General features: G+C 37.3%; 1 protein-coding gene across 1 annotated transcript in view; it reads right to left on the bottom strand.

Moving 5' to 3' along the window:
• Nucleotides 1–8,125: 8,125 nt before the first annotated feature.
• ZPLD1 (zona pellucida like domain containing 1) overlaps nt 8,126–19,693 on the bottom strand; it is a 43,667-nt gene continuing 32,099 nt past the window's right edge. Inside the window, exons 7-10 of the mRNA XM_028119210.1 lie at nt 15,862–16,033; nt 14,506–14,614; nt 8,726–8,755; nt 8,126–8,301 (exon numbers count right to left, since the gene is read on the bottom strand). Of these exons, the coding sequence (XP_027975011.1) occupies nt 8,126–8,301; nt 8,726–8,755; nt 14,506–14,614; nt 15,862–16,033 (487 nt within the window). The remainder of the gene's footprint in view (nt 8,302–8,725; nt 8,756–14,505; nt 14,615–15,861; nt 16,034–19,693) is intronic.

The raw sequence follows: 19,693 nt of genomic DNA, 5'->3' as shown, positions 1-19,693 counted from the left end.
ATGGAGAAACGTTCCATGCTCATGGATTGGAAGAACAAATATTGTGAAGATGTCAATGTTACCTAGAGCAGTCTACATATTCAATGCAATCCCTATCAAAATACCTTCCACCTTTTTCAAAGAAATGGAACAAATAATCCTAAAATTTGTATGGAACCAGAAAGACCCTGAATAGCCAGAGGAATGTTGAAAAAGAAAAGCAAAGCTGGCGGCATCACAATTCCAGACTTCAAGCTCTATTACAAAGCTGTTATCATCAAGACAGTATGGTACTGGCACAAAAACAGACACCTACATTAATGGAACAGAATAGAGAGCCCAGAAATGCACTCTCAACTCTATGGTCAACTAATCTTTGACAAAGCAGGAAAGAATGTCCAATGGAAAAAAGACAGTCTCTTCCACAAATGGTGTTGGGAAAATTGGACAGCCACATGCAGAAGAATGAAACTGGACCATTTCCTTACACCACACACAAAAATAGACTCAAAATGGCTGAAAGACCTAAATGTGAGACAGGAATCCATCAAAATCCTAAAGAAGAACACAGGCAGCAACCTCTTCGACCTCAGCCACAGCAACTTCTTCCTAGAAACATTGCCAAAGGCAAGGGAAGCAAGGGCAAAAATGAACTATGGGGACTTCATCAAGATAAAAAGCTTTTGCACAGCAAAAGAAACAGTCAACAAAACCAAAAGACAACCAATGGAATGGGAGAAGATATTTGCAAATGACATATCAGATAAAGGGCTAGTATCCAAAATCCATAAAGAACTTGTTAAACTCAACACCCAAAGAACACATGATCCAATGAAGAAATGGGCAGAAGACATGAACAGACATTTTTCCAAAGAAGACATCCAAATGACCAACAGACACATGAAAAAGTGCTCAACATCACTCGGCATCAGGGAAATCCAAATCAAAACCTCAATGAGATACCACCTCACACCAGTCAGAATGGCTAAAATTAACAAGTCAGGAAACGACAGACGTTGATGGGGATGTGGAGAAAGGGGAACCCTCCTACACTGTTGGTGGGAATGCAAGCTGGTGCAGCCACTCTGGAAAACAGTATGGAGGTTCCTCAAAAAGTTGAAAATAGAGCTACCCTATGACTCAGCAATTGCACTACTAGGTATTTACCCCAAAGATGCAAATGTAGGGATCCGAAGGGTACGTGCACCCCGATGTTTATAGCAGCAAAGTCCACAATAGCCAAACTGTGGAAAGAGCCAAGATGTCCATCAACAGATGAATGGGTAAAGAGGAAGGGGTATATATATACAACGCAATATTATGCAGCCATCAAAAGGAATAAACTCTTGCCATTTGCAACAACGTGGATGGAACTGGAGGGTATTATGCTGAGTGAAATAAGTCAATCAGAGAAAGACATGTATCATATGACCTCACCGATATGAAGAATTCTTAATCAGGAAACAGACTGAAGGTTGCTGGAGTGGTGGGGGGTGGGAGGGATGGGGTGGCTGGGTGATAGACATTGGGGAGGGTATGTGCTATGGTGAGTGCTGTGAATTGTGTAAGACTGTTGAATCACAGACCTATACCTCTGAAAGAAATAATACATTATATGTTAAAAAAAAAAAAGAAGAAAAAGAAGAAGATAGCAGGAGGGGAAGAATGAAGGGGGGGAAATCGGAGGGGGAGATGAACCATGACAGACTATGGACTCTGAGAACCAAACTGAAGGTTCTAGAGGGGAGGGGTTGGGGGGATGGGTTAGCCTGGTGATGGGTATTAAAGAGAGCAGGTACTGAATGGAGCACTGGGTGTTATACGCAAACAATGAATCATGGAACACTACATCAAAAACTAATGTTGTAATGTATGGTGATTAACATAATATAATAATAAAAATAAATAAAAAAAGATTTGGGTTTTATGTGCATGCTTATTAAATATGTACTTTTTTTCAGTAGCTGAAATGAAATAAAGTTTAAAATTGAGACAATTATCTCAATAATATATACAAAACATTTTCTTCAACTTCTAAATTACTAGAAAACTAAAATTACTTTCTTGTTTAAGTTACTTGGATAGTTTCTCAGAAAAAGAAACATGCTAGATAGCCATATAAGAAGGTTAAAATTAAAACCAATTACTTCTCCTTACTGACCTTAGTTAACATTTCTATCAGTTTCCTTCCTGTCATTTTTCTGTGTGAGCTTATATTATGGATACGGTTCGGTGTTCTTTCTTTTCATATTCCAGCATATTCTTATTTGGTAAAGGTTTTTTATAGCCGACTTTCAGGGTCTACATATTCTTATTTCCCAGAAAAGTACTACAGTACATCTAAGAATTCTGCATTTGGGAACATTTAAGTGGCATCTAACACTTTTTGATTAAAAATAATACAGTGATAAACATCCTTGTACATAAATCAATATAACTACCATTCTAAGGTCATGAGTAAATGATGACATTATGTGAGTAATACAGGCTTAAGTCAGATCCTCTGATAACCCTAGGCACGTGGACAGCCACAGTATATTTCCCAGACACCCTTGCCGGTAGTGTGACTATGCGACTAAGTTCTGGCCAGTGGAATATGAAAGTGTCCTGTGGCAGCTCCCAGGAAACTTCTTTACATTACTGATGCCCTTTGCCTCTGTTTTTGGACCTCTATTTTGGATCATGGGATAAAGGCTACAGATCAAGGATGGTGGTGTAAAATGAGAGAAATTTTCATTACATAACCAGTGACAAAGTGGAAAAAAAAGGATTAAAGTTTTAATAAATCTCTTGATGAGAGATAGTGAATCACCTTTGTTCCAGTTTGTATTTCAAGAGTGAGGGTGATGCCAAAAAGGTGATTTATCTCTGTAGGATTTAAGAGAGATTCCCGGGTCCCCTTTCTCTCACCAGTGGGAACTGTGCATTATTCTCTGCCACCTCATTTTAGCAACATCAAAATATATGTTAGGAAAACAATACCTTTTAAAAAGTGAATCATTTCCAATTCCCAAGTGGTAAATAACTTCTAAAAAGTACTATATTTCTTCTTGATTAATTTTTCATTTTAGTCAATTGTTCACTACTGGAAAAAAGAAAAAGTTACCAACTACATACAAGAGGAGAACTAGCTTAGGGACCTGTATAGCTTTCAGGCAAGGTTGCATGAAATTGTCAAACCATAACTCTCCCAGGATCTTCCAGTGTTAGTTGATTAGCCAAACTAGCAGGACTATTCAGTAATGGATTCCTCTTTGGGCAATGCTAATAGAGCTCTACTCTTGATGAAAACTAACCTCAAAATTTGGGCCACATTGATTTTCACTAAACCTCCATATAATGATGGCACTTCATCTTTCAACATGGAAAATGAAAGGGAAAATTGAGGTAATTATGTCAGCAATTTAAGTAAAACAGAAAATATCCAGATACTTGAGGCAAAGGAAACTGGAGCTTTGAACTATGCAGAGATAACAATCTGAGCTCTCGATCTCACTTTTTCAAGAATACGAAGCATTTTACAAATGAAGTTTACTGAGCAGAGATTTCCAAATCTTCTGTCTAGTACCTGTGAGCAGAAAGCCCCAAACTAATTCTTTCCCAGCTATCTCAGCAAAAAGTGGCATTAACCAAGGTTATTTTTCAGTTCTCCTGTGTTATTCAAATTTGTAGAGACTGATGCTGTTTACCAACAAACAATCAGGCAAGACATTCTCACAAACATGAAAAGGTGACATGTTTATCCAGTTTCCACTTCCTTTCAGCCTCTGAAGGAGATGGGCCACCATCAGGAGAAATATGGGTAACAGCTATCAGAGATTCTCCCTTTGTCTCCCACTAGTGAACTCATTCCCACTAAGGAGGTGCCTCTCCTCCCAGCCTCCAGTACTTCCTTTGCCACATTTGCTCCCAGTATCTCTGCTTTGCTGTTTTATGTTCTTTACTGCTCTGGCCTATTGTCCCTGCTGATGTCATCACTCACTATGCTCCAGGGCCAGCCCTGCGGAATGTGGGCCCCTCAGTACTTTGATGCCAAGCCTCCTTCTGTTCTGTTTCTCCTGATGCTATAGGATAATTTGGCATGACTTTGGAGCTCATCACTGTCCACCTACTCATGGCCCTTTTATCTATTTGATCCATATTATTAGCTAACATAAAAGAGGACCCTCTGCTCCTAAGTCCCTACCTTTAGACATTTAGTGTTTCAAAATCATTGCACTCACAGACTGCCAAATTTTGTAGTATTTTTATTAATTCATTCTGTTACTGTTACTAGATTGATTAGGACTTTTGGTTTTCAGAAGTACCGGACATATGGACGGTGGGTTTGCAAGTTTACCAGCTGTGATGTTTATTTTGTATCAACTTGACTGGATCACAGGTCACCAGGTATTTGGTCAAACATTATTCTGGGTGTGCCCGTGAGGTGTTTCTGGATGAAACTAACATTTGAATAAATGAGTAAAGCAGATTGCCCTCCCTGATGTGGGTGGCCTCATTTAGTCATTTGAAAGAGTCTGGTTAGAACAAAAAGGCTGAACATCCTGTGACTAGGAGAGAATGGTTTCCACCGGACTGTTTTTCAAGCTGGGACACTGGTTTATTCCTGTCTTTGAAACTGAATGGAAATAATAGCTCTTTTGGGGTCTTAAGATGCTAACTTTCAGACTGGAAATACACCATCTGCTCTCCTGGGACCTTTGGACCCAGGCTAGAACTACACCACCAGTTCTCCTGGGCCTTGATGACTGCGGATCGTGAGACTTGTCAGCCTCCATAATTATGTAAACTAATTCCTTAAAATAAATCTCTTTATATACAGTACATATATCCCATTAGTTCTTTTTTCCTGGAGAATGCTGACTAATACAACAGGTAGTCCTGGCATTTGTTTTATTTACTATCTAACTACTTGTTTTTCTAAATTACAAGTTTGGATTGTTTTATATTAAATGTCTCCCCACTTGTAAATAATTGAGGAACCTCATTCTCAAAAGCAATTGATCTGTGATCGACTTGCTTTTTCCCTTATAAATATGGAATGAAAGCCAATGTGTACTAGCTTAATAGCCTCCACAGTCATAATAGAAGGCTCTCCATCCTGTTATAATTCTCTCCAAGTGCTCTGGAAATCCTTCAGATTATGCCTCATGTGTGTTCACAAACGAGTGTCTCCCATGGACTTCTTCTCCTGCTCTTTTCTCACTTCTAGAAGTTTACTACCTTACATTTTCCACAGCTGACAATGTCCCTTCCTGAACCATCATTTCTGTGATGCTCCCAAAGCTAAACGCCAGCACTTGGAGACCCAGAGAGTACTCATTTCTGTAAGATTAGATTCTTCCTGGGTCAGGAAATTCTTTTTTCCTCAACTCTGTGTCACTTCCCAAAACAAGGGATGACAGCCGGACCCTGGGAACTGTCATGAGAGCCTGTGAAACTCTAGGCAGAGGCTGAGCTCCTTGTCTTTCCAGTTCTGAATTTCCCCTCAAAGTTTTAAAAATTTTAGGCTCACTGTTAGTCAGTACTCAAACTCAAGGTAAAGTGCACTTCTTTACCGTCAGCTGATCTGAATATGTCTCCTGACACAGAGCCGTAACCAGGAAGCTCAGTATGGAGAGAACAAACTTCATCTAGCTTCAGAGATCACTGCCCTACCCTGTTGCATTAGGTAGCTTATTTTAAGTTCAATCTTTCTTAAAGTTTGTGAAAGTAGGAAGAGAATGTTGAGAGTAGGAAAGAGAAATCCCTTTTAAAAAACCAGGTGACTATTTTAAAGATATTCATTTGTAATTATTTTATTAAACGATCATCTTTTACATGTAATCAGACCTTACCCCTGAAGTACAAAAACAAAAACAAAAACAAAAAACAGTTTGAGGTATTAAAACTGAAGGAACATTTGCACATATTTTGTAAGGCTTTTACACTACAGTAACCAAAATATTCAGTGCAACTAAATACTACATATAATTGCAGGTTGAGAAGAACAAAGCTATATAAAACAAAACTGGTTTGTCTCATTATAGCTCTGATTCCCCCATTTATGGTGACAGGGTGGCAAAAAAATAATGTGAGATGTAAGTTGCTTGCAAAATGATGTGTCCATTATTCAATTTTAAAAAATGGTATATAGAATGTAAAAGGTCAACACCTGAAACAGTCGCCATCCCCAAAGCACAAAATCAAACTGACCAACTGGTTTCAGCGATAAAGTCCTATTCACAGGCCTTAATCCTCAGATTAATGGGAATTCACTTAAAGTATCTGAAATAGATTTACCAGACTATTTTAACACTATCCATGTACATATAAGTTCACATAAGTAGCATCCATGGTCCATATTTTTTTTTCTGTAAGATTTTTCCCTTTAAAGTAGAAAATAAATTTTTAATACAGATAAAGTTCAGAATGGTCACTTCAAAGGGATTTTGAAGTAACACAGGGAAGAGGAGTTTGGCTTTTTAAGTGTTAGACTTTTGTAATATTGGATAAATTATCCAAAGACTTTCCAGATCCCATTTCACTTTGACTGTATCTAAACCTTGAAAGAGAAAGCTGAGGCAATCATATAGCTAATGATTATAATATAAACACTTTCTTCTGATCTGTTCAGGCAAATTGGAGAAAAGGTGTTTTTTGATTTGATGATTGATTTAATTATTAATTTCAGAGCATAGTTACTTCATTTGAAACAAATTTAAAATTGCATAGTGATTTGCATATAATATAGTAAATTAAGTTCTGAATAATGGGTCACAAATGGTGAATAGAAATTAGTCTCTACAGCAGTGGTTACAGGTAACATAGCACTTCAAGTAGCCACACATTCTAGGTTTTGATGTTTGTCTCTGAATTGTTCTATTCAGTTGTGTACATAGGCTGAAAAAAGGGAAGGTTGATTTTTTTTTTTTTTGTAAAAACATAGGCTGCTTAAAACTTGGCTTTTAAAAATTTTTTGCAAAACTGATAAAGGACCACATACTTCCTACAGTTTACTACATAGGAAAATACTGTTTATTCCATGGCAATCATGATACTTTCAAGAAGACACCTGAATGAGTAGGGCTCCTCCAGATTCTTTGTTTAGCCAGCATCAGAAATTTGTGGGAAAAGGACATTTTTTCATAAAGACTCCAACAGTGTTCTTCAAAACACACTTACCCTGTTTCCTCTTTGTCACAGGGGGGGAAAAAAAGGAAGCTAGGTTGTTAAAAACCCCCATGGGAACCCTATGTGTATGTGTGGGGACACTGTCCTCTCCCACAGCTATGGTTTGTTTTCCCATGTAATGGCTCTTGAATGAAGAATAATGATCTTTACAGTTGCCTCCCTGCTGGAAGCACAGCTGCAAAAACAGCTGAGCTGTTTACCTGGGAGGAGAGTCAACATGTGCTGATGTTCTCCCTTGAACCAGGAGAAAACTGATCACAGCCATTTCTATCCAAATGACTAATGATCTAGGGTCACCTAGTATCCGTTAGAGGTTAATGATTATTTTTACTGTTTGCTACACAAGTAGATGCTCCAGGTTAAGATACATTTCCCAAGAGTTTGTTGTTTTGTTTTGTTTTGTTTTTTTAATGAATGTCATCAGACATGGAAATCAGCCAAAAACACAGGTCATAGAATAAGTAATTAAATCTCAGGTGTCCAAATTGGCCAGTCCAATTAAAACATATCCCCAAGCTGGAATTATCTGGAATAAAACAAAAAAGTAACTTTCATTTTAGGACCACATATACAAATCTAAATGCCATCACATTGGGTTTCAATGTTTAGGGGGAAAAATATAACAAATGTATTTTTTCTATGCCCATCTTTTATCTCTATAACAACCAATAATCAAAAGAAAATTGAAATAAAACGAAATATGACTGATCCTGAAAGATCTAAATCCTGAATATTGTTTGCTTATTGTCATTATACCCATTGGTGCCATACAAATCGGGCTGACCAAATACATAAGTGACAAGAACAATATCATCAAAATTCTTTCACTATCATCATGCTAACGAGCTACACTGAAATCTATCAAGTCTACAAATATCAAATGCTGGCTGGCATTCAGTTTGGATGAAACACTGACCAGTCACTCATGGTATGGTCAGTGAATCCTTCTCCCAAGAGGAGGGACCTGTTACAATCAGTCAAAGACTGGGTTTCTTATGCCATTCAACACCAAACTTGTGGATGCCTTCCTATGTAGAAGGGCCAGTGAGCACAGGAGAAGGGAAAAGCTCATGACTCCCAGAATGACCATTCCTGATATCAGTGCACTGGTGACAGCATTCAGTCGGAAAGGAGGTTCACTTGGAGAACCTGCAAGCAATAAAATACACACAGTGGAAACATCCAATATCAGATTTATCTCACCTTATCCCAATTTATACCTGCAAAACATCTGTCTCTAGTATCTTGTAAAGTAACAGCATGACATTGATTCATGCTATAATCTATTTGACTATAATTCAATCCAATAACCAAAGGATCATGCAGTTTAGAGGTCTGGTATCCCTTGGGCTGCCAAAAAAAAAAAAATTCATCTATAAAATGCTATAAAAATTGACCAACAGGTCACATATGAGTTCAGAAGTCCTCAGTGAACTGTTATGTAAAATATAACAAACTGGTAAAATCAGAACTCATCATATTTAGTTGTTTAGAGTTTTGCAACTAATCATCAAAAATACTTAAAATTTTTAAAAATCATACTTTTATTTTCAGTGTATGTTCATTATCTTACCAAGCTGTGAATTGTTGGTTGGAGTCTCATCTGGGAGAGAAAAGAAAAAGAAAAGTGATATTGTAAATCTAAATATTTACTTATGTTTATTATAATTCTGTGATTACTTTTTACCTACATGTGGCCTCACCTTCTCCCACAAGATCCATGGGTAAGGGAATCATGAAAATCTTCCTAAACCATTATGCTTTCCCATTTTCTGTTCCACGTGTCTGAGATTTTATTATCTATCCATTCCACAAGCCCACACCCTGCCAGTGCCCTGGACGTACAAATGAAATCACAAAATATACTATCCGATATTCTTTCCTGCCAACCTTGCTTTGTCATTATCTCTTTAGTCAGGTTAGTGGGGGCAGTAATTGTTAACAGCTATTATATTTTTTATAGGCCTATAACCTGCCATTTGTTATTTTGTTTTAGAGAAGTATTCATTATTTAGTGCCGCTCTATTTTAAGTGTTGCCAATTTGCCCATCATAATCTGCAAAAACATCATTTTAACTTCCAAAAAGATAAATTCACACTTAGTAACTAAATGAAAGGAAAACATGATTCCTAATCTTGAGTTGTAGGGGGTTTTGTCTGTTAAGTTAAAGATGAAAGCTGTTGATATTTTCCTTATCCCTGGCAAACATAATAATGGATGTAATGAATGCATTCGCCTGGTTTCCCAACTTGTGTTAAACCCATTTGCTAATTGTATAGCCATTAACCCCTGATCTTCTACAATTAGTGGATTTCATTTTTGTTCTTAAATATGTGGGTGTGTATGTGTGTTTGAGTGTCCGTTATCTGAACTATAAAACATGTGCAGTTGACTGTTTGATTTGGGAGTATAAATATTATTACAATTAACATGTGTGTAATGCCATACAGTTTACAAAGTGCTGCTTCATGTCATTACATTTTGTCCTCGTGTAACAGCCATATGGTTTCGCCATTATTGCTACCCCCATTTTACAGATGAAGAAACTTCCATCTGTCCTAGGCTCCATGATGAAGTAAACATATGTTTAAATAAAAGTTCAGTTTCAGACTCCTTTTTCTAAAATAATATAAACTAGCCAAGTATGGAAAATATTTTTAAAGATAAATATATCAAGCTATGAAACCCCAGGATTAGTATTTGAAACAACTGATTGGGAGAACCTGGTGTGACATTTATAAGCCATCTGATACCATTTCTTTTAAGACATATGAGTCTCGGCAAAATGATGATTCTGCTGTTTGAGCCTGAAGTACAATGCTCCAAATTAATAGAGTGCTCATTTATAGTATTCTTTAGAATGGTGTAGCACACCACTATAGGACAAAAAGAAAAAAAAAAGCACAAATTTTTATTATAGGACACCCTTAGGAAAACCCTAACGTCGAACAAACACCATTTTATAAAGACATTTGTTTCTCATAGAAATGGATAGAATGAATGAACTGTGATCAATTCTTCCAAAGGATTCCCAAGATAAGCTGCCTCTCTGGAACATGGAGGAGAATATATAATGCTCTAAAATTCCTTTTTCAAAGTTATTCTTTGTTTACAAATCACACTTATTTGGTTTTATTTACTTATTTATTTGTTTATTCATTTATTTATTTATTTATTTATTTATTTATTTATTTTTAAGACTAGAAAGCTCCTTCCTCCTACGTGTCCCAAATTAGGTGAAAGTGCTAGGACTGGCTGCCTGCACTATTTTCTGCATCCTGAAGTTAATTAAAGAAGTCAGAATATTCCCTCCTCTCCCATATTAGCACCAACACTCGTGTAAGAACACTACTCCAGGTGTCACTCACGATGACGGGGCTATGGACAAAATCTTCACATGAGACAAACTGTCACATGAGCCATACCAGCCACAGGTTCCAGGACTCTGAAAAACTGCAAGCGTCCTACCTCTGGCAGGCGGCTAAAACCAAAGCATGTACTATTTGAATACTATTTGGAATTGCATTTGATAGTGGATAAAGGTAGAGAGAATCACTTTATCTAGTTGCTATTTCCGGTTTCCTTCAATTTCCAGTATCCTGCAATTTGATCGAGCCCCAAAGGGGAGGTAGACATTTTCTAGGAGACTTTTTTCACCACACACTCTGTTTTTGTTTTTTTTTTTTCTCTTACACGCACTTGGTCTTACCATGTACATATATCCTAAAAGAAACCTTCTGGAATTAGAACAGGTTGGAATACTAAACTTGGTGGGCTCTTCAAAAAGCATGCAGCTAGCTGAGGACCCATAGGAGGAAAGTGACAGGAGCAATACCATGGCTGTTGGAAAGCCAGAAGGAGCAGATAAATTCTTTTTCTCTGCTTTTCCCTTATATAAGTAGTAGAAATGGAAAAAGTAAACATTAGTGCAAAGATATGTACAGAATAAATATTTTTTCTTTCTTAGCACCAGCAAACTATTTTTTAATCCTCAATTACCTACCTATATAGTAAAATGAACCACATATTTCAAATTCAGAACTTCCAATTTTTTTTTTTTTTTGAGAGGAAGGGAGAAGGGGCTGAGGGGCAGGGAGAGAGAGAACTTTTTTAAAAGATTTATTTATTTTATTTGAGAGAGAGAGAGAGAGAGAGCAGGGGGAGGGGCAGAGGGCGAGGGAGATAATCATCAAGCCGACTCCCCGCTGACTGCAGAGTCTGATTCGGGCCTCGATCCCAGGACCATAAGATCGTGACCTGAGCCAAAATCAAGTGTTGGAAGCTCAACCGAGCCACCCCAGTGCCCAAGAGAGAGAGTATCTTAAGCAGACTCCACACCCAGCACAGAGCTGACCAAGGGCTCGATCTCACAACCCTGAGATCATAACCAGAGCAATCCATTCAAGAGAAGTCCAACTGACTGAGCCCACTCAGGCACCCTGAGAATTTCCAAACTTTTTACCCTGCATTGTGTTATGTTTGTTAATAATCCAGGTCTACTTTTGAACACTAAGATTCCTAAGAGCAAAGACTATGACCTGTTCTCTAGTGTATTCCCTGTTCCTAGCAGAGTGCCTGTCTCATGTGGAGGTTTGAATGAATTATTAACTCCCCATAAAACTCAATGACATGAGTTGAATAGCTTGTCTTGGACTTCTCCATTGGAATTTATGTAATAAAACAATTAGGTACTATTGCTTTCCAGTAGTTGCAATTGTGAATTTCCAGAATTGTACCCCATGATAAGCATTTCCCTACTGAATAGTTTTACCATGTGGAGGTGTAAAATAAGAACACTTCAGGAGTTTTGAGGATTTGAAACTTTGAAGATGTGAATATTTTCTTAAATCAACCAACGAAAGGATTTACAATGTTGGGTAAAATAACCAGAATGTCTTTGATTTCATTAAAACAAAACAAAAGTACTGAGCTTTAACAACTTATTAAACTTGACCTAAGTTGGATGTCTAGGGGAAAGGAGTGGTTCAATGAGTAAACAGAGCAAAAATTCCAAGTACCAGAGAGCTTTGAAGAGAGTAAATCAAGCCTGAAATTGGACTTGTCTATATAAAATCGGCCACAGGACCTGGAGAGATAAATTCTAGCTGACCTAAGGTAAAAATAAAGTCAAACTGAGAAAAAAAAGTAGCCCTGGTCATTAAGCTATGTTTACATGGGATTTTCCTGTGGCTGGATATGGCTTGATTTCTGAGTTCTGTATTTATATAGATTTTAAAAAAATAATTTTTTAAATTATGATACTATAGTATCATAATGTAAACATTGTTATACATGGTCCTCTACACAGTGAGGTCACCATGATTGCCCAGAAATGAACACCATCATATGGCTATTTATCAAAATTATAAAAAATAAATCCACAGAAAGTAAGAGAGGAATGAAGGGCATCTGGAATGTGTGAACATGATTCTTTGGGGGCTTTGCTGGTGAGGAGACTGAGGTTACTAAGACAACACTAGTGTGCTGGAAAATGAATGTTATCCTTGAGGTGAGAATGGATTGAAATTGGAAAGGAAGAAATTCAGGCATCACATCAGAGGCATTGTGATCAAGGCATTAGCTGTTTGAGGTTTGAGCACATATATCTGGGGCAAGGGAGTATGGTGTAGGTGAAACCTACAAACCTGCACGGCGGGTTGGCTATGGTAGAATTAGAAACTTCTACTTGGTTAATCTTTACTGGGATTTGGTGATCTTAAAAATGTTGGTCTTTGTAAAAAGACCTACATTAACAATTTACATAGCTCAAAAGACCCTTCTTACACTAACAAATTAATTAAAATGTGTAATATCTAAATTTGATTTGGCCCAGGTAAGGAAGCAAGGAGGTTAAATAAGGAGGAAAAGCCATCTACTCAACATGGGCAGAGAGATGCCACTTTCAAGGGTTTTTTTTTTCTCTTATATAAAACTGACTCTAGATATGCTCCACAGATATAAAAATATTTTTTATTGGGCCTACCCAAAAGCATTCCTAATTATTGGCAACCAGAGTTGAGTTTCCATGCAGTGTAATTCTATGAGCTATTTCTGACAGCCAGACAGAGATAAGAATTGGGCCTTTCACAAACCACAAATCGGTCATTTTTAAACCATTCAAAACACATACCAAACCTCAGGGAGTGCAGACTAAGTTGGAAATTTCATATTTAATAAATTTCCGCATTATTTTTAAAAACACTTTAGCTTGTTTTTAAATAATGCTATGTCTACACAAACACTGAGGAGTGAATAATTCAATCAATTGTCTGAACTTTTTAGGCCAAAACCATTTTTTGCTTCATTACCTATTTCAGGCAAAACTTTCTTTTTCACTGTGGAACAGGACGCATGGGAGAAAAAGTAAAGATAATCTATTCTGCTTTTCTTAAGACAAATTTAGAGTTATAGAGTAAGAATCTTAAAGGCAACTTCTTCAAACCCTTCGTTTTAAAAGTGAAGAAATATTTGCCCAGAGAGGTGACATAAAACCCCACGTCATGTAGCTTGTTTAGACAAAAACTGGAGCTAGAACCAGCTTTTCGGACTTAACTTTGTGTTGTTTACCCTGCCTGTCTGTTGTACCCAGTTGATTCTGAATGTCTCCGGGTTCACACTGATATAAAGCAATATCCCTTTGGAGAGTGTGTGCGCATGTACATTCATGCACAAATATTTGTATATACGAGACTATATGTGTATAAGCAGTTGTGTCTACTACATTCATGACCGTGGTTGGGTGCACTGGAAGGGGTATGTAATATCCAGGATCCTGGGAAGAAACAAATGGTACTCAAACTGGGCATTTTAAGAAAAGTTTAATAGGACTATTTAAAAAATATAGGGAATTCACAGAGAAAGTCAAGTTCCCTGGGCTATGGGAAGGTTTCTCGCCCTGTGGAAAAAGTTGTCTGGGAGGAACCCTATGAACTTCACTCCCATCCTCTGATAGCACCACCTACTGGCCAAACCAAACCCAACCAAACGCCGGATGGCAAAGCAGTTGGGGGAGTGGGGTGCAGTTCACACAGGCCAGTCTTCAGGGGCAGAGAGCAGGGCAGGGAAAAAGGAGAATGAAACATGTCCAGCATGGTAAATTTGTATACTTTGTGTGTGTGTGTGTGTGTGTGTGTGTGTGTGTAAAAAGGGAAATACTGTAAAGACAATATTGCCCTTTGTGTGAAAGTTGAGTAAACAGGAAACTACTGTGAAATTAAAGTTGCTTAGCAGTTTATCTTGTTTCACAGTTAATTAGTGCTGTTTAGAAACCACTTTGAGTTCTCCTTAGAAGCCAAGTAATAAGCCATTTTGGAACAATCTATTACTACACACAAAAAGAGGAATGTTCCTACCACTCCGAGTAATGATGGGACCAGCAGAGAGGACGGCGTTTCCAGACGTGCTCTGGGGGCTCCAAGTGGACCTCCTCCCCACATCTCTCCTTTCTCTGTGGCCGCAAATCTGAGGTGTTAACGAAAACAAATGAAATTCCACACCGGCACAAAATTGGTTCTTTATGGCCATTTGGAAAGCAGATTCTTTTGGAAGAGATACCACATGTTTAATTTTATTCATTTACTTCTGTGCGTTTATTTAATTACTTTGCATATAACTGCTACAGTGTTCCTTATTCTGGCTTGGGCCATATTTCTTATTTCCTTCTATTATAATTGTGCTTTGCCCCATTAATTTACATAGCTCAATGATTCTCCTGAAAAAGAGCTGTGTTTATCAAACTTTTCTACTTTTATTTCTCTCAAGACTTTAATAAATCTTTTTCTGGAATTTTGGTCAGCGCAGTCAAGGTAATGTGGACTCGCCATTTAACCCCATCTGCTATAGCTAGTTAGGACTAAAGTAATCAATTGTTGTGAAGAAATGCATGAATTTGAGCATAAATAAAAATGTATTAAAGCTATTTCAAATTTTAAAATGTGCCTTCATTTTTCTCAGGTTAATATTGATGTGACCTTAGGGGGACTGTCAGAAATAGATATCTTTTTTTATTCACTAGGAAATGGATTAATATGATGGCTGTATGCAATTCAGATCCACACGTATTTTATAACTTCTCACTCGTAATCCGAGGGACTCCTGGGCTGTCAGTCCCAAATCTACCTTTCTAGAGCCAGCCCTACCCCCTCCCTAGGTTTTCCAATCATCCTCTACTCTGTCCCATAAACTTACTGAAGGTCTGGTAGTTCCCTGGTTATTCTGTCTTATGTGTCTGTGAATTTGGTCAGCCTTTGGAATGGGGTGTCTCTCACACTCTTGATTTTGTCCCTTTGGGGTTCATCCATCTTCAGAGTCACACCCCGGGTTTCATGTCTTCCATGAAGCCTCCCGATCTCCCCTGTTCTAGCTCTCTCACAATGGCCAATACTGCCTCTTACAACAATCCATGCATGCGTCTGCATTTGTACCATAACATTTTTGTCGTATTTTCTTCCATGACTGTTTCATGGTCCTCAAAGATCAGCTAAATGAGTTCAGAATTTATGCACACATGTCTGTTTTCCCAGTATTATGCTTGGCACAAAGTAGGCATTCAATAGATCTCTACTGCATGAATAAATAAATAAACCCTACTTCAAACTGTTTGGCCTGATGCATATTCACTTTCCATATAGAAATTAGTCCCTAACACTGGATAACCTTTCAGCTTAGATCAATTTGACAATTTAGAATAAAGTTGCTAAGAAACATACAGGCATAAGGAAGGGGCAGTCATCAGCTCTGCAGAGCTTGGTAACACAGTGCAGGAAGACGGTGGACATTTTCTGATTCTTGTGTTTCACAAATCGGAACACTTCAAAGGAAAACCGGCCCTGCTGGCTTCTGCCATTTTCAATGACGGTGGTCTGAGGATCTTTGTCACAGCTACATTTTAGGGAATATGAAAACAGGATATTACTGGAGATTACCAACCCACTGGAAATTGTAAACTAATTTCTGCAGTATTAAGAGCTAACAAAATCATGCCATGTTACAGATATTTAATAAGAGCATAAGCTAACTCAACAAATACGACAAGAGTGACCTAGATAGTAAAGTTTAAACAGATCAATTTCTGATTATAATAGTACCATCAAATTTTAGAGGGATTATACTTTCATAAGGTTCAAAAATCCAAACAGTATAAAATATATGTAGTGAAAAGGCTCCCCCCCACCATTGCCTCTGTCCACACCATTCCACCTCCACATTCAGATCTGCCAGAGGTGACCTCACTCGCTACTGCATCCTCCCAGGGTATATACATAGAGAAGCTGAAGCAATGAATTCTTCTTGTTTCCTCCTTAAAAAAAAAAAAAAAAAAAATAGCACACTATCTACGTTGTTTTGTCCCTTGCCTTTTAAAAAATTTAGCAAGGTATTTTAGGGATCTTTCCATATGAGTATTTAGCAAGCCACCTCATTCTTTTTGCATACTATACAGTATTCCATCACACACATACACCAGTGTTTACTTAATCAGGTCCCTATTTACATAACTTTGCATTGTTTTAAATCTGCTTTTTACAAAGTAATAATGAATAGCCTTATAAGACATTATTTTGAACATATGCAGAATTATCTGTACAATATCATTTAATAGATTTTGCCACATTGCCCTCTATAAATATTGTTGCATTTTGTACTCCCCCAGTAATGTATGAAAAAAAATCCTTATTTCCCCCAGAGCTACACCAATGGAGTATATGGGGAAAAAAATTGGATTGTTCACTATTGGGTAGGAAAAATAAACTGTCACCATATAATTTTAATTTGCATTTTTGTCAGTGGAAATGACTATGTGCACCTTTTCATATACATTAGAACCATCTGTATTTCTTTATCTGAAAATTGTTTATGTCCTTTGCCTAAATTTCTATTTTGTTGTTGGCTTTTTCCTTCTGATTCCTACAGGTTCTTTATGTGCTAGGAATACTAGTGCCTTGTTTGTTATATAAGTTGCAAATTGTTTTACTTTGTTGATTAGCTTTGGACATTTCTTGAGTGTGCTTGTGTGTCTGTGTTCATACATACACAGGAGCTTTATTTTTATGTTAAATTTTCAATATTTTATCGTATGGCTTTTAGTAAGTCATATCTTGTTTCATTGTGCTTACTTTATTGTGCTTGCAGAGATGGTGATTTTTACAAATTGAAGGTTGGTGGCAACCCTGCCTCGAGCAAGTCCAGTGGCACCATTTTTGCAACAGCATTTGCTTACTTCCTGTCTCTGTGTCACATTTTGGTAATTCTCAAAATATTTCAAACTTTTCCATTATTATTATATTTGTTACGGTGATCTGTGATCAGTGATGTTTAATGTTGCTATTGTAATTTGCATCCCCCCAAACTATGCCCCTATAAGACAGTGAAGTTAACTGATAAATGTGTGTTCTGACTGTTCCACCGACCAGATGTTCCCCCATCTCTTTTTCTCTCCTCAGGCCTCCCTATTCTCTGAGATGCAATAATATTGAAATTAGGCCATTTAATAGCCCTACAATGGCCTCTAATTGTTCAAGTGAAAAGAAGAGTCACACATCTCTCATTTTAAATCAAAAGCTAGAAACAATTAAGCTTAGTGAGGAAGGCATGTTGAAAGCTGAGACAGGCTGAAAACTAGGCCTCCTGCACCAGTTAGCCAAGTTGTGAAAGCAAAGGAAAAGTTCTTGAAAGAAATTAAAAGGGCTATTCCAGTAAAGACACGAATGATAAGAAAGTGAAACAGCCTCATAACTGATATGAAAAAAAGTCTTAGCAGTCTGGAGGGCAGATCAAACTAGCCAAAACATTCCCTTAAGCCAAAAGCTAATCCAGAACAAAGCCCTAAATCTCTTCAGTTCTATGAAAGCTGAGGGAGATGAGGAAGCTACAGAAGAAGAGTTTGAAATTCGCAGAGGTTGGTTCATGAGGTTTAAAGAAAGAAGCCGTCTCCATAACATCAAAGTAGAAGGTGAAGCAGCAAGTGCTGATGTAGAAGCTGCAGCAGGTTACCCAGCAAGTTCACACGATATCCATTCTGCAACCCAAGGATCAAGGAGTAATTTTGACTTCAAGTCTTATTATTTAAGAAATACATTTAGTAAGGCTATAGGTGCCATTGATAGTGATTCCTTTGACGGATCTGGGCAAAGTTAATTGAAAACCTGGAAAGGATTCACCATTCTGGATGCCATGAAGAAGGTCAAAATATCAAATGACTGGACTTTGGAAGAAGTTGACCCCAAGCCTCATGGATGACTTGGAGGGGTTCAAGACTTCTATGGCGGAAGTAACTGCAGATGTGGGGAAAATAGCAAGAGAACTAGGAATTAGAAATGGAGTGTGAAAATGTGACTGAATTACTGCAATCCCATGATAAAATTTTAACAAATGAGATGTTTCTTATGGATGAGCAAAGAACGTGGTTTCTTAATATGGAAACTACTCCCAGTGAAGATGCTGTGAAGATTATTGAAATGACAACAAAGGATTTTATATAAAATCAGTTGTTAAAACAGCAGAGTTTGAGATGATTGACTCCAGTTTTCAAAGAAGTTCTACTGTGGGTAAAATGTGGATAAAATCAAACAGCACTGCATACTACAGAGAAATCGTTAGTGAAAGGAACAGTCAACCAATGTGGCAAACTTCATTGCTGTCTTATTTTAAGAAATTGCCACAGCCACCCCAGCCCTCAGCAACCACCACCCTGGCCAGTCAGCATCTATCAACACTGAGGCAAGACATTCCACCAACAAACAGGTAAGCTCAGACAATGGTTAGCCATTTTTTTTAGCAATAAACTGTATTTTAATGAAGGTATGTACATTGTTTTTTAGGCACAATGCTATTGCACACTTAATAGACTACAGTATAATTTAAACATAACTTTATATCCACTGGGAAGTCAAAAAATTCAATTGACTCACTGTATTGAAATATGTGCTTTACTGGAGTGGTCTGGAACCAAACCCACAATATCTCCAAGGTATGTCTGTATTTGAACCAAAGATGGATCATTCTTACTCCAAAGTTTTAAAAATATTTCTTATGTTAATATGGTTTCTTCTGCCACTTTTAAAGCTGTAGTTTTGCATCTAAATTAATAATCTATTTAAAGTTTATTATGGTATATTAAATGAACTATAGATCCAGGACAATATTTTCCTCATGGTTATGCACTGTCCAACACTATTTTTAAAATCTGTTTATTCTACCAATTTGTGATAGCACAGTCTATCATATCATAAATTCCCATATGTTTTGGATCTATTTCTCAACTCACTATTCTAATTTTTGTCTATGTGGCTAATCTTGCATAATATCACATTTCTTGAATAATTTTAGAACTATTATTCATTATAATATCTGGTAGGGCCATTTCCATGTTTTGGGGTATTTTGTGGATTTGTTCATCCCTTTTCTTGATTAGGTTTTTTCAAAGAACTTTATTTATTGCAAAATTTTGCTTCATATTTCCAATTCTGATCCAAGTGTTATTTAAGTGTTTTAAACTTCTACATAGTGGTGACTTTCTGTTTTCATATTGTTAAGCATTGTCAG

Source organism: Eumetopias jubatus, unplaced genomic scaffold, assembly GCF_037043125.1.
Source record: "Eumetopias jubatus isolate StellerSeaLion01/CBP00866 unplaced genomic scaffold, mEumJub1_p1.0 scaffold_1, whole genome shotgun sequence".
Taxonomy (NCBI): domain Eukaryota; kingdom Metazoa; phylum Chordata; class Mammalia; order Carnivora; family Otariidae; genus Eumetopias; species Eumetopias jubatus.
This window is presented reverse-complemented; position numbering and strand designations above follow the sequence as displayed.